Source organism: Otolemur garnettii, unplaced genomic scaffold, assembly GCF_000181295.1.
Source record: "Otolemur garnettii isolate 467f Iridium unplaced genomic scaffold, OtoGar3 scaffold00205, whole genome shotgun sequence".
Taxonomy (NCBI): Eukaryota; Metazoa; Chordata; class Mammalia; order Primates; family Galagidae; genus Otolemur; species Otolemur garnettii.
In genome coordinates, this window is record NW_003852600.1 from 1,768,797 (window position 1) to 1,784,123 (window position 15,327).

Sequence of the window (15,327 nt, forward strand, 5' to 3'; positions counted from 1 at the left end):
CCTCACACCTCTCCAGTGGTCTGCCCCAGCCACTGCCTATCCTTGTAAACTTCACTCCAGCTGCTCATTTCAGGAAACCATAGGTAAGAAGTAGTTATTTTGTTCCTGCATTGCACAGAACTACAAGAATCCGGTTTTCCAACAGTTGGTTATTGCTGCCTCCAAATCAAATCACTTTACATCTCTAATCCAAAACCTTACACTGGACGGTTTTGAAAAGTCTGTTTTCTGCAGTCACTTCAGGTACCAAATACCATGTCTGGTCTGTTCAAGGAGAAGCCACTCTACATATTCCAAATAGAGTCGTAATGCGGAGAATTGGGTGGTTGTGATGTTATTGGAAGTCCACAGGAACTGGTTGGAGGCCCGACTTCCTGCAGCAGCTCCTAGGAGGAGTCCTCAGACTGTAGAAGGGGCCCTAACAACAAGCAGACGCTGCTGCTGTCACCACTGCAGCCTCACAGCTCTAGGCGGCTGGAGAACGGAGCCTGATGTTGTCCATACTCTGGGAACAAGGGAGTCACATCAAGTATCTGCGACCTTAACTGTTACCCTTAAAGCTCAGGAGACTGGAGAGCAGAAAGCAGAGAGTGGGGTGCTGCTCAAGGGTGCTCAAGGTCCTCTATGACCTTGCCTGTCACAAACCACAGCTGAAGGGACACAAGGAGATGGTTCTTGCCTCGGTTTTACTGTTCAGATTTTCAGATCTATCTAATTTGCAGAACGGAATCTGTGAGCCCGGCTTCATGTGACTCGAGCCTGGGTGAGCAGATCATTGGCAACAAACCTAGTGTTCCTGGAGCTTCTGCCTTCAGTGGGGAAAAGTCCTTGCCCCTTTGGGGTTCAAAGCCAAACATACCTGACTTTCACTTAGGGATTTTACCCGTCAGCCAAGTAGAGAGATGCCAAGTATTCCCCTGCTTGGCTAACGTGCTCTTCCTCTGCTCCTGTGAGCTTCTGCTACCATTCATCTCTGGCCCTCTCCTCATCTACTTTCTATGGGCAGCTTGGTGGGAAAACCTGTCCTCTTCATTAGGAAGAATCCCAGGTCCTCGGTGTCAGACTCAACTTCTGAGCCTCAGTTCTGCACCTCTGAGTATTTGTAGACACTGAAACTTAACTGTTGTATCTTACCTAGAGCTCAGAATTTCTAGAGCTGAACATTAGACACACCCTTGCTAATTCTCCTTCCTTATTTTTGTTGGTATATGATTTGTCTTTAAACCCTAACCTCACATGCCTTCCAGTTGTTGGTCGTCCTCAATCCCCAGCAGGCTGGAAGGAGGCCCTGCTCACTGACTCACCCTGCGTTACTGCACCAGGGCCCTTGTTCCATCTGCACTTCTGCCTCAAGAATGGTGCATTTCATGTCTTTAAGCACATTCAGCCTGGGATTCTTCTTGCTGACTGTTCTGAGCAGCTGCTGAAATGCTGTTCTGCTTTACTCTGTGTGGACTTCACAGCGAGCCCATGATAAGCGGGCATTTTCTCATTATATTAAAATAATAACCATTCAAGACTTAATTTTTCTGTTTAATTTTAAAATGATAGTCAGTGGGGTAACTTAGGAGTAGAGAAGGAGACTTGTCCCTTTGCATCTCAAGGACCAGACATCTGGGAAGTGGTAGGTTGTCTGTGCCTACCACATTCCAGTCCTATTCACAGTGGGGTGAAAGTTACTCTCATTAAAGTGACATCCAGGAGATAGGTGCAAGGTGGCCTGTCCTAATTGTCCTGAGGCAGGAATATTTGGGGTTTGTTTATTAGAAAATGCTGGGAATTCCTCGCAGGTGAATGTTAATCAGGGGCTTCACGACCAAGGCTTTACATCTCCTGCTGGGATCCATGCCGGGCTACACACCTTCACAGGTGTTTATTGCCTTGATAAAACTCTGGCTTGTGAGTAGTTTCCATGTAGGAATTCTTCATTTCTTTCTCTGAGCAGAGATTCCTTTTCATTTGGTTTCTTTCCTAGGACAGTTTGTTAATACTAATATCACCAGGGTAATGTACCACAGCTTTGCAAAGGTTGATATTGCAGACATCAAGTTTGATCATTTCAGATACTGAATATCAACACACGTTATCTTTAATATGATAGAAAGGTAGAGCTTCATTAACTTCCCTCTGTGGGAGTGTCAATTCCCCTAAGCACTGGGCTGTCTCTAAGGGGACAGGAGCCCCTCCTAGCCCCGCCTGTATCAGTAAAGCAGTGAGTGTTGCCTTTCTGTGTGGTTTCCACTGTTACAGAAACAATTATGGAATGTTTTCTATTACTGAATCCTAACTATTTTAAAAGCATCCAGAGGAGACAGAAAAAGTTGTTTAAAATGTTGGAGTACTGTTTCTAAATGGAAATTGGGATTATTTGGTTTGATTTATTTTTTGTGTTCTTGCTGAACATCTGACTCAAAGATGTAAAATTAAGTTATACTATAGAGAAGTAATTTAGGTATTTGGAAGATATGTGAAGATTGTTTAAGAAGAAAGAAAAAGACCACGAGCAGGAGCTCATGCCTATAATCTTAGCACTTTGGAAGGCTGAGGCAGGAGGATTGCTTGAGGCCAGGAGTTCAAGACCAGCCTGGACCAAAAATTTAAAAATTAGCCAGGTGGTGTGGTATCTACCCGTAGTCCTAGCTGCTTTGGAGGCAGAGGTAAGAGGATCCTTTGAGCCTGGGAGTTTGAGGCTATAGTGAGCTGTGATCGTACCATAGAACTCCAGCTTGAGTGACAGAGGACAGCCTGTCACACAGAGAGAGAGAAAAGTATGTTTTACCAGAATAAGATAAGTCTCATTTTCAAACCTTTTCTTTTTTTTTGTTTTTTGGTAGTTTCTGGCCAGGGCTGAGTTTGAACCCATCACCCCCGGCATGTGGGGTTGGCGCCCTACTCCTTTGAGCCACAGGCACCGCCCCTCATTTTCAAACTTTTTAACTGAAAATGATTTGTTCCCTTATAGCACCAAGAGTTTATGTATAACATTAGAAAACAGGATAGAGTGGATAAAGAAAATATCCTTAGATTTTTATCTAGAAAATATCCTTAGTCATTTTTTTAAGACTTTTCTCTCAACTCTTAACAAATAGAAAACAGTATGTGTTTGTTTTCTTGATCTTCTTTCTTCTCTTAAGTGCCCTACAGGGAGGTCCATGTGAAGAGTAAAATTACCCAGACCGTCAGCGGAGGCAGTGAGCAGCCTCTCGGTGATCAGTCGTCTGCATAATTATATATTATTAACCTTTCCTTGAGAAAATTAAAAGTACTTCTGAGGTAGTAAGATTACATGCTGAATGAAATAACGTTCAAGTATGAGAGAAAATAAAAATAGCACATGTTAGCCATGTGCAGATGTAAAGCAATCAACTTAAAGGGAAGAAGCTGGTGCATCAGGCCCCCAGACCCCAGGAGCTACTGCAGACGCCACCCGCTGCATCTCCATTGCAGTGTCCACTGTCAGCGAGTACACAAGTCAGTGGCTGGCTGGCGGAAACCCTGATGACCTTGAAACGTGTGGGAAATACACAGGCACCCTGGAATTACACTGGCACTGCAGCACCTCAGTGATGGCGGATTCTAGTCTTGGGGGGTGCAAAAGTGAACAGTGAAACAAACATCTCTGTTTTTCTGCCTCAAAAGCTAAAAGTTGAGAAGGAAGATGTAACAGAGTGGAAAGCTGGAAAGGAAACTTCACTATTTTATAACAAAAAGACACATCGTAATGTGTGAAGGAAAATGATCTATGACCAATGAAAGCAAATCTCCATTTATGCAGAATGTAGGAGGTTTAAAGAATTCTTTAACTCAGGAAGGTTGATAGTTTATTGCTTTATCGTATATCAGTTGTTTATAGTGAACTAAAAAGAAAATAAAGACACTATGAAATGCAGTCATAACTTTTGAGATTGTCAGAAAAAAAAATTGCTATTTTCCATGACAGAATATCGGGATGTAAGGGACATGAATTTAACCTTGTGGAACGGTTCATCTCCTCCCCTTCAACTGTTTTCACCATCTAAGTTGTTTCACGTGAGACCAGCAATCATCCTTGAACTACGGCCTCCCCTTTGCTCAGCTGCTTTAAGGCTGCACATGGGCTCCAGGGCCAAGGGTTTCTGTCAGACACCAGGTTTTAGGTGGTAATGTTAACATAGCTTAGAAGAAAATAGAAGATAATACTCTTCAAATCGCTTATCTCTTTCTTTCTTCTAGAAAAGTTTTTTGAAATGAAGAAAGGACAATGTAAAGATGCCCTAGAAATTTACAAGCGATTTCTAACGAGAATGACACGCGTGTCTGAATTTCTGAAGGTGGCAGAGGTAAGGAACGTTAAGTTTTGTTGGGAATATGACTTTTCAGATACCAAGTCCCGTATCTGGAGTATGTAACAGTATATAACGTGGCGACCATCTGCCCCAGAGTTGCAGTGTGACAGGCTGGAGGTGATAAACCCAGCTCCCGCTCAGAGCTGCCCCCACACGCCTCCGTCCCACTCAGGCGGTCACTGTGCATTCAAATCAAAGTTGCGTGGACAGCGCACTCACTTGCAGCTTTGTGGCTTGGCCGGCCCTCCCTCCCACCTGTGGCCGTCTTTTACTGCAGGAAGTGCCTCCTTCTTGTTGCACTTCCATTTGCCTTTAGAGAAGCCTGTCATTGTTCTTAGTGTGAAATCATAAATCATAAATTCTGACATCTTTCCTTCATCGATGACTTAGACATAATTAAAAATCAACAAAGTATAATTCGTCTTCTGACATCTATAAGTTATTTTGTAAAGGTATTTCTTTATACCTGATCACAGTAAACGTGTAACCACACACTTGGTGTTCCTGAGGTTGTCTGTAAGTTGGTGTTTTGTGAGAGCCAGTTATTAACTCATGCTGATACTGGAAATTATGGTACTGTTATTGTCCTTTGGCAGATGACAGAAGGGCTTTTATCTCACATGGCAGCAGATCGCAGAAGACTGAACTGAATGCTGTGTGTTGTGTGAAAGAGGCTCTGAGGCTTGGCAGCGGGCACAGTGCTGTGGGTGTGGGGTGCTCAGGGCTTGCTCTGGCTGGTTTTTGGTTTTGTTTCGTTTTTTGAGATAGTGTCTCACTCTATCGTCCTGGGTAGAGTGCTGTAGCATTGTCCTAGCTCACAGCAACCTCCAACTCTTAAACTCAAGGGATGCTCCTGCTTCAGCCTCCCAAGTAGCTGGGACTACAAGCACCCACCACCACACCCAGCTAGTTTGCCATTTTTAGTAGAGATGGAGTCAAATATTAACAATAATTACAGAAAAGCAAGAGTACTCAAACAATTTCTATGGAAATATTCACATTTCCCAAAAGAAATTGCTTAAAATACAGAAAAGTTACTGTGCCTTAGATTCTTACACTGGAGTCTCCTGATGCAGACAGTCAAAATTTTGTAAAATTGTGGTTTTACAGGTAGTAGGCATTTATGCTACACACTTTTCTTTTTTATAGAAACAAGTTATTCTTAGCTTGCTGTTCTGTAGTAAGTATAGAGTTGTAGGAGTTCTGTCTCCCAGAATATCTGCAGACAGAAAGCGATGAGATTTTCTGATCCGCTCACCCAGCCCTCCAAGTGTATTGTGGGTCAGAAGTTCGCAGCAGGAGAACCTCAGGATGGAGGAAGAATTCCTAAGTTGTGTTGTTCAGCAGAATCTTCCATTTAATGGAAACGCATCACCTATTTCTTAAGTAATTTCAGTGTTAAGACTCCACAATATTTTCATTTTAAAAATGCATCTTTTATACATGTTAATACTTTTAAGTGGATCATCTACAGAGGCATTAGAATGCAGAGACATTAACAGGACGGAGCTGCATCGGTTTATAACTTTTACAGTTTGTAATAATAGAAGTGAGTGTAGGGAGGCGGCAGTGGCTGAGTTCAGCCATTGGACAGTAAAGTCTGGAATTCTAGATTCCAACGTAAGTTGATCCAGAGGGATGAGGGTAGTATGTACCCAGGTCTCAGGAGCAGTTGGCTGTGCTTCCCACTTCTGCCGGGACAGCATCTATAGATGTCTTCATCACACAGGAGACGGCGGCTGCTAGAATCCACAGGGAGAGGCAGGGACACTGCCAGACCGCTCAGGGTGCAGTGACACACCCCAGCAAAGAACTGTCCTCCCCAAATGCCAGTCACACCACAGCTGAGAAACCTGCCATAGAACAGGCAAAGGTCAGAGGGCAGTTCAGCGTTGGACACACCATGGACTTTCAGTCTCCAGTTTGCCTCCTGGCCTTGTAGGCCCCAGCACTTTGCTTCCGTGAGTCCATCTGTGGGATGAAAGCACTTCATTTCTCAAGGAGAGACACTCTGCTTTAGGCCCACTTTGTTTCTTTGAACCTCTTTTTTTTTTTTTTTTTTGCAGTTTTTGGCTAGGGCTGGGTTTGAACCTGCCACCTCCAGCATATGGGGCCAGCACTCTACTCCTTTGAGCCACCCCGAACCTTTATTTTATTATTGATACAAAGTTGATAGAATTGAACTTATAGCTGCATTTTTCCCCAACTTTTTACTTTTAGTAGTTTTCAAACCTATACAATGATTGGCATAGCATAATGAACACATGCGCACTCTTATTACTTCACATCTATTAATATTTTTCCATATTTGCCTTTACTCCATTTTTCTCTCTCTCTCACCGTCACGCTACCAAAATTACCATTTTGAATATGCTTTTGCTCAGTAACTGCACTTCCACAAAGGTGTGGCGTGGACGCCTCCACACACATGCAGAGCAGGCCGTGCGGTGTGGCCTGCAGTGGAGAGAGAGGAGCAGCTTCAGTGACCACTAATAGATGACTTGTTCTGTCAACTATCGGACAGTTCTGCACAGCTGCTTTAAAATGAGGACTTCTGTGTATTAGTGTGGACGTGTCTCTAAGATATGTTGTTAAGTGAAAAGTGTAAGTGTGTATAATATGCTATTATTTGGATAAGAATAGGGAAATAAGTATATATTTATATATTTCATATTTCCTTTAATGGAATACATAAAGAAACTCAAGAAGGATATGTAAGAAACTAATAAAGTGGGTGTCTCTATGGGAGAAAGGACACCCAGAAAAGGTTGATAAAACTAAACGATCAGCTCCCTCCGGAGGATTACTGCGCATACCTAACTATTTAAATTTAGTCTAAGCGGTGTTAGAGGTTTTTAGCTTTCATTAATCATGGAGAATGCCTTTTAATTCTATGTTTCAATTCATTTTCTTTTTTTATTCTAGTAAAATTCTATATATTTCTTGTATCTATACATGCTAATAAAATCATGCTCTATTATTTAATGTGAAAAACCACATATAAGTGCATTGTCAAAGTGAGATCAATATACAGGGTATCCATAAAGTTCATGTGCAATTTTAAATTGCACAGTATTTTAAATTGTACACAAACTTTATGGCCACCCTGTATATATTTATATTCATAAGAGAGCCATTATTTTATGTCAAGATTGAGCTGTTATTTTGACTAATTATATAAGTGATCATCCATTAAATGCAAAAAAAAATAATAATAAAAATTCCACTAAAGGCCAGACACAGTGGCTCATGCCTGTAATACCAGCACTTTGGGAGGCCAAGGTGGGAGGATTGCTTGAGGCTAGGAGTTTCAGACCAGCCTGAGTGACATATCGAGACTCCCATTTCCACAAAAAAATTAAAAATTAGCCAGGTGTTGTGGTGCACACCTGTAGTCCCAATTTCCTGTCTCCTAAGACAGGAGAATCACTTGAGTCCAGAAATTTGAGGCTGCTATAAGCTATGATCACACCACTGCATTCCAGCCTAGACGACAGACTGAGACTCTGTCCCTGAAAAAAAAAAAAAAGTTCTGTTAAATAATGTCTCATTTTTTTAATCCACAGCAAGTGGGTATTGATAAAGGTGACATTCCTGACCTCACTCAGGTAAGTGACTGTCTCAGTGGGAGATTCAGTATGTATGAAATGATTATTCCGTGTGTTGCTATAGATGGGAGCGTCTTGTAAGCACTTAATGCATTGTGAGTTTAGTCTGGCCGACTTTCTTGGAAATGATTCTGCCTACACATGCTTTTTACTGTGGAAGATATTTCTGGAGATAACAGGAAGATTTTTGGACAGTGTCTTCTTTAAAGACAGTTGAATTTTTGCTAATTAAGCTCATCTTTTCATTCTTGAACTTGGTTAATAGGAAACCTTAAACAATGTTAATAGAAGTGCTTTAGCTTTGGAAAGTGACTATTCACAGACATGCTCATCAGAACATGTTTCCCTTTCACTTCCTCCTAAAGCCACGTGCAGGGACCACGGAGGGCTGTGAACAGGGAACTGACTGACTCTTGCCTTCCCACGAAGTGGAGAATTCCATCTATAAAATAACATTAAAAAAAAAAAGCTGTAGGGGTAAATAGGGATTTCTCACTTCCATCTGTCAGAGGGCACAGGGTGTGGTTCCAAATATGACCAAGGTCACTCACAGGTGCAGCTTATCCTGTGACCTTTCTCCTAAGTGGCAGGAAGGGTCTTTATTTAATCACTCCGTTTGATAAATTTCCATTCCAAACATGTCCTTTACCTAGTGATGTTGTAGAGGTGAGGGGAGAAGGCAGAGCTGCTGTCCTATAGGCAGATAGATGGAACAGGTGAATTCTCTGTCTTTGTAGATAAAGGTAGTCATTGTGATAGAGAATTATCATAGTGGAGGATACTTTTTAATAATAACAGACTGTGTTTAGTAATTCACTATTCTTACAATGCCTTGAAATGTGTCTGTATTTAAAATAACATTAATCCTTAAATTTTTATTAAAAATTAAGAAAATTAAGTGGTCTTTTGTATTTTTACTATTAACATATCAATTAAATATCAAGAGTTCTTCACAAATAAAATTTGCAGAGAAACTCCAATGATGGCATTATATTTTCTTAGTTAAAAGTTGGGAGATAACTCTTCCTAGTAGACAGAATATTAGTATAAAATATTTCTGCTACCATGAGAAAATAGTTTAACTAAGCACATACATGAATAAGATATGGGTATCATTTTGTTTATGGGTAAAAAATTAAGTGGACATAAATCTAGTACTATTAAAAATCTCTTTATTAGATATTTATTTTTGTAATACTTTAACAAAAAGCAAAAAGAAATATGTTTTCATTTAAATTATAACAAACATTTATGTCATATTTTAAAAAAATAACCCAGATAAATAATGCATGTTAACTTTTGAAGCATTAAAATATTTTGCTCAATGAATAGCTTCTAGAAGTGGCAAATCATTTTTATTTCAACTGTGTAGACACCATGACTGTGGAATAAAGAAAAACTATTAATAGGTATTTCATTAAGGAGAGGCTCTTAGTTAACAAGAAAATAGATCTTGACTTGGCACCCATAGCACAGTGGTTACAGCACTGGCCACATGCAGCCAGGCTGGCAGGTTCGAACCCCACCCGGCCCTGCTAAACAACAATGATGATGACAACTGCAACAACAACAACAAAATAGCTGGGCATTGTGGTGGGCGCCTGTAGTCCCAGCTACTTAGGAGGCTGAGGCAAGAGAATCTCTTAAGCCCAAGAGTTGGAGGTTGTTGTGAGCTGTGACACCACGGCACTCTACTGAAGGTGACATAGTGAGACTCTGTCTCAAAAAACAGAAGAAGAAAATAGGCATTTCTCGCACTTAGTTTGGGAAGAGCCTGAATGGGTCCGAGGAAAGATGTAAAGAACCACTTCAATTCCTTTTTGTTTTTAAAATTAGAAAATGATAGTATATCACTGAAAGAAGGGTTTATATACTTGGGTTTAGTTTTTAAGGATATTATAATACTCGTTATAATTTATATAATCTCCTCTCGAGAAGTCCAGAAACATGAGACTTTATTTGATGATATATGTTTTCATAATTTGGAGAACAGAGACTCCACCTCAAAGGAGGTGATGCCCTGCCCTGAGTCTGGTAGAAAACTTTTCTGTGGGAGAAATTCACTAGAATCTTCTGGCAGATTCTTCATCCTCTGCTTTTGTTACAACCTTAAAAGCCACATAAATTTCAATATTAACATTTACCTTTAAATGATTTCTTCATACAAAAATTCCTCTAGTTCAATTCTGCAGTGTTTATTTAAATCCCAGTACAAGAGTATGCTTCTGACATTTCTGAATAAGTAACATGACTGTGGTTTCCTTCGGGACTGTGAGCTGCACAGAGCTAAGCACCCTCCCTGGTTCTACGTAGGGCCCCTTCCATGGCCTCGGAGGCCTCGACGTGAATGTGGCTCTCTGTGGCAGTACAGTCACATCCGAGCTGGAATATAAGGTGTTCTGGGGTTGATCCTTCAGGCAGAGTTTAATCCTTAGAGATGGGTCAGGAGTCTGATGTTATGGGGACTGGGTTCAGCTCCTCTCAGATTAGGTTCTGCTTTTTCTGGGCTTGTCTCCAGCTGGCACAGCCACTGAATCTTGCTGTGACGATGAGAACAAGAATCTTGCGAGAAAGGAGAGGGGACCAGAGGGCTTCCTGTTGTCTAGAGTAGAAATAGGATGCTCATAACTAAAAAGGATTAGAGGCTGGGTGCCTGTGGCTCAAGCGGCTAAGGCGCCAGCCACATACACCTAAGGTGGCAGGTTCAAATCCAGCCCGGGCCCGCTAAACAACAATGACGACTGCAACCAAAAAATGGCCGGGCGTTGTGGCAGGCACCTGTAGTCCTAGGTACTTGGGAGGCAGAGGCAGGAGACTCGCTTGAGCCCAGGAGTTGGAGAAAGAGAGAGATTAGAATTCCTCTTGCTGTAGAATGGAACAGGAGAATCTCACAGATGTCCTTGTAAATTCTGAGTATCGTTCAGGTTAGAGAATGCACCTCGGCAGACAGACAGCGATGCTCCGTCCGAAGCTGTCTGTGAGTTGTGTGTATAATAACATCATCACTGCTTTCAAATCACTCACGCATATCCCTGAAATGCTGACAGGCATTCAGAAGCACTGTGGGGTAAGAAATGTGATATTAGAGCTGAAACGTTTCCCCTCGGCACTTTCTCATGGTTTTCTAGAGCTGATGATCAAAAATTTCAATGCTCTTTAGATTTATTATTTTTTGCATGGTTTTTAATGGTGGTTTTTAATCTAAACCGTCTGAAATGTAGATAGATGCTTTCTTTTGGCTCCTGGGCTCACAATCAGCTATGAATTTATTCTGAGAAAATAATTTTTTTAAATATTTTTTCCTGTTTAGGGCGTGTGAGCATTGCACATGTAAAATGTCTCCATTTATGAAAGTATCTTAGGTTTTGATGTCAGGAATTACGGTTGATCTGAAAGCTACAGGTAAAGAAAAGCCTCCTTTACAGACTGGGGAGTCGGTCACCGCCCGCTGCTGCCTCTCGGCCCACAGCCGACTTGCTCCTTGGTTGGTGCTGCCATCTGACTGGTCTATTGACTTTGGCATTCATTTTTTTTTTTTTTTGAGACAGAGTCTTACGTTGTTGCCCTCAGTAGAGTGCTGTGGCATCAGAGCTGTCAGCAACCTCAAGCTCTTGGGCTCAAGTGATTCTCTTGCCTCAGCCTCTGGTAGCAGAGACTACAGGCACCCAACACAAGGCCTGGCTATTTTTAGAGGTGGGGTCTCTCTCTGGCTCAGGCTGGTCTTGAACATGTGAGCTCAGGGCAATCCACCTACCTCGGCCTCCCAGAGTGCTAGGATTATAGGCGTGGTGAGCTACCATGTCTGGCCTTAATTATAATTTTTTTTTTTTTTTTTTTGGGTTTTGGAGACAGTCTCACTATGTCATCCTTGGTAGAATGCCATGGCATCACAGCTCACAGCAGCCTCAAACTCTTGGGCTTAAGCAATTCTCTTGCCTCAGCCTCCCAGTCTCTAGCTAGAACTACAGGTGCCTGCCACAATGCCCAGCTATTTTTGTTGTTGTTGCAGTTGTCATCTTTTTAGCTGGCCCAGGCTGCTTTCAAACCTGCCAGCCCTCGTGTATGTAGCCAGCACCGTAACCACTGTGCTACGGGCACTGAGCCACTTTGACTTTTTTTTTAAATGAGCAGCTAAAAATACTATCATAGCTATGGCCATCATAGCTCCTTTCACAGCCGCAGAGGCATTGTCCAAGCTTTGCACCTTGGAAATTTAAGAGATGGTTTTCCTGAGTTGTCTTCCACCTGCCAGAATGTCTTCAGAGCCATGGACCCGGTGAGAGCAGGAGACCTCCCTGCGCTGCTGGTGTCACTACCAAAGTCCTCTTTTTCCCTCCAAAGACATCTGAGGAATTTATTTCTCTTAGACTTCACATGTCCTTATAAGAGAGACAAATGGTGAAGCACTTTTAACCCCCTAGAATGAAGGGCTCCAAACTGCATTTCACAGGCACTGTGTTCCCAAGTCGCTGCCCTTCAGAAAACAGCCCGTCCCATAGTCTCGTGTCCCGTGGCCACACTTCTCTCCTGACGACTGTGATCTCTGTACCTTCTTACCTTTTCAGTTTTCTCACTTAAATTATTAAGAAACTGTACAAAAGAAAAAACTATAGATTACCTTCCTCAGGGTTTTGGCTTTATTTTGTTTTTAGTAACTAAGACTTTATAGATAGAGAAAATATAACCACTTCTTGGTTATTCCATATTTGTTGCTTCCTATTTTGTGACTATAAACGAAATTGATTTTTCTTAAACAGCGTTTTAAATTTAGGTTTAGCAAACATCGCACTTTCTCTGCGTCTTTTGTAATTCAGAGGATCTACGTCTTTTAACTGGAAAGAAGTTCTATAGTTTGATATATTTTTTTTTCCTTACTGCAACCCCAGCTTTAAAAAAAAAAAAAAAAAGGGAAATATGAAAAGTTTAAACTTAAATGCCTGGTCCTCCGGGGCCCCATCATCATCACCGTTAGTGACAATTAGTGTCATGATTTTTAAGTTAGCAGATGTGAATTCATCTAAAACTATGGCAGCCACTTGTATTTTCTTCCTTTGAAGGTTACATTCTTTATTCAGTGAGCGTTTCTTTATAGTTTATAATCTGGTGTATAGACCAAAATTTCCTTCACTTAAATTTTATTTATTAAAACTTTAAAATTTTATTTCTTAAAACTTAGAAGCACATTCCTACTACATTCAAAATTTGTTGAATAATTTTATTTTCATCTGAGGTATATCTTACAATTCTAATTTTTATAGTTTTCTAAATTTATTAATCCCCTGACAATATGTAATGCACTCCGTCATCCAGAGCTTTTTAGCTAATGCTGACAGGGCTGTCCCGTTCTAGCCTACCTTCACTACTTTGATCAACTTGATATTTTTATTTACTGAATAATTTACATTTATAATAACCAATTAGTACATATATAATAATCATGTGAATGTTAAGACAGTTGCCGATTGTGAAATGAAAATGAATAGTAAATGTCCTAAATTTTCGAAATTAAAAATTTTTAATAAGAATTTTAGTTTATCATTACAAGTACCGGGTAAAAGGTATCGTTATATGAATTTCTTTGACTCCTGTGAGCTATTAACCAGGTAGTATAGTTATTTTGAAGTCCTTCAAAGTCAGATTCACATTCAAGGTCAATTGTCGGTCTGCAAATGTTGTTGTGTATCTCATTGGTCTGATGCTGTTCTCCGAATGCCTTTGCTGCCGCTAAGGTTCAGTGTATGTTAAAATTACTTTACAAAGGTGAAGTTAAATCTCTAATGCCTGAGGAATAGATCGGATGGAATATTTGTATGAACCTGTTACTTCTTCTTCTCATATACAGTAAAATGCTTTCACTTTATATTGCCTAAAATTTTATTTGTAAAAAGAAACAATAAAGTTCTTTTAAATAACAGTTAAAATATGATAAATCCACTCAAACACAGTACTCTATGTATTATTACGTAATATTGGCTACAGTCATTTTATTATTTATTATTATAAATTAAATGCCTCAATGATAAGAAAATCTTACTTGTTATTGACTAGTAGAATTATTTCCTCCCACAACACCGACCTAACCTCCCTTTAAATATAATAATAATTTTTCCCGATGTTTCCTGTGGATAAGTGAGATTTTACTGTATTTTCAAACTTGTGTAAGTTTGTACGTGGGTGCTTACATTTTTGACTTGGATACAAAGGCCTATTCATTTCTCACTGTGATCTTGTGAACTTGATTTGAGCTGATTGCATGTAAGTAGCATCTTAGTACAAGTCTGTTCAATATGATCTCTGCACTGAAACCGCACAGTGATGTTTGTTGTTACTCATTGGAGTTCAGTGTATCTACGATGGCCTAAGAATCTGTGGGATTTGAATATGTCAATGCCGACGAACCCTAGAATTACAGGCTGGGGTCCATCCGCAGACCACCATACAAAGTTACAGTGATGTTACAGTGTGTTTGCTCTGAAAGGAAAGAATGCAGCATTTATTTTTACTTTCTTATTGTAGGCTCCCAGCAGTCTCATGGAGACCCTTGAACAGCATCTAAATACATTAGAAGGAAAGAAACCTGGAAACAAGTACGCATTAGTCGCATGCTCTAAATAAGATGGGGCGCAGAGCGGGTCCTCCTGAGAGTGAGATCCATCACAGTGCAGCTCACACCACGACAGTTTCAGGGTCTGCTTTGTTCCCGCTTCCCTGGCTTCCTGCCCTTTCTGTTCTGACAGTGTCACCTCAGGTATAGGTAATCTATTGACAGGCTGATGCAGTGAATTAGGAGATTGTCTCTCTGTTGACTGAACTACTGCTTTACGTATTAGCCCTTACATAGAAGGGATTCACAGCACCATATATACAGAAAAAGAGGCAGGGACAGTGGCTTATGCCTATAATGCCAACACTTTGGGAGGCTGAGTGGGAGTTTGGGACCAGCCCAGGCAACACAGAAATCAGCCAGGTTTGGTGGGCACCTGTGGTCTCAACTACTTGAGAGGCTGAGGCAAGAGGATCCCTTGAGCCTAGGAGTTCAAGGCTGCAGTGAGCTATGACCACACCACTACACTGCAGGCTGGACAACAGAGTAAGACCCTGTTTCTAAAATAAAGTGAAATGAAATGAGGAGTCGCTCATGTTTAAAAATTGAAGCTGTTATCATGGGACTTGCACGAAAACAAGCACAGTGTCACTGGCAGCCTGGCAAACTCCATTAGCAACCCCATATAAAGAAAGCAAAGCTGTGTGGACTCCAGTCTCGCCCCACTTGAGCCAGGCGTGGCGTAGCACCGACATTACTCAGCGGGCCTGGAGCATCTCAGTCAAGTAGTGACAAGAACAGTTTCACTAGATAACCTTCGTGTTGGGTTCTTTTTTTTTTTTTTTTTTTT

The 15,327-nt window shown here is 41.0% G+C and overlaps 1 protein-coding gene across 4 annotated transcripts in view; it reads left to right on the plus strand.

The window, feature by feature from the left end:
- SNAP91 (synaptosome associated protein 91) overlaps positions 1-15,327 on the plus strand; it is a 149,425-nt gene that overhangs the window by 64,598 nt on the left and 69,500 nt on the right. For 3 of the 4 annotated variants that reach the window (XM_012812398.2, XM_003801298.1, XM_003801299.1), the window contains exons 7-9: positions 4,213-4,319; positions 7,892-7,933; positions 14,450-14,520. In XM_012812398.2, the coding sequence (XP_012667852.1) occupies positions 4,213-4,319; positions 7,892-7,933; positions 14,450-14,520 (220 nt within the window). The remainder of the gene's footprint in view (positions 1-4,212; positions 4,320-7,891; positions 7,934-14,449; positions 14,521-15,327) is intronic. The other variant, XM_012812399.1, reaches the window with a different exon arrangement.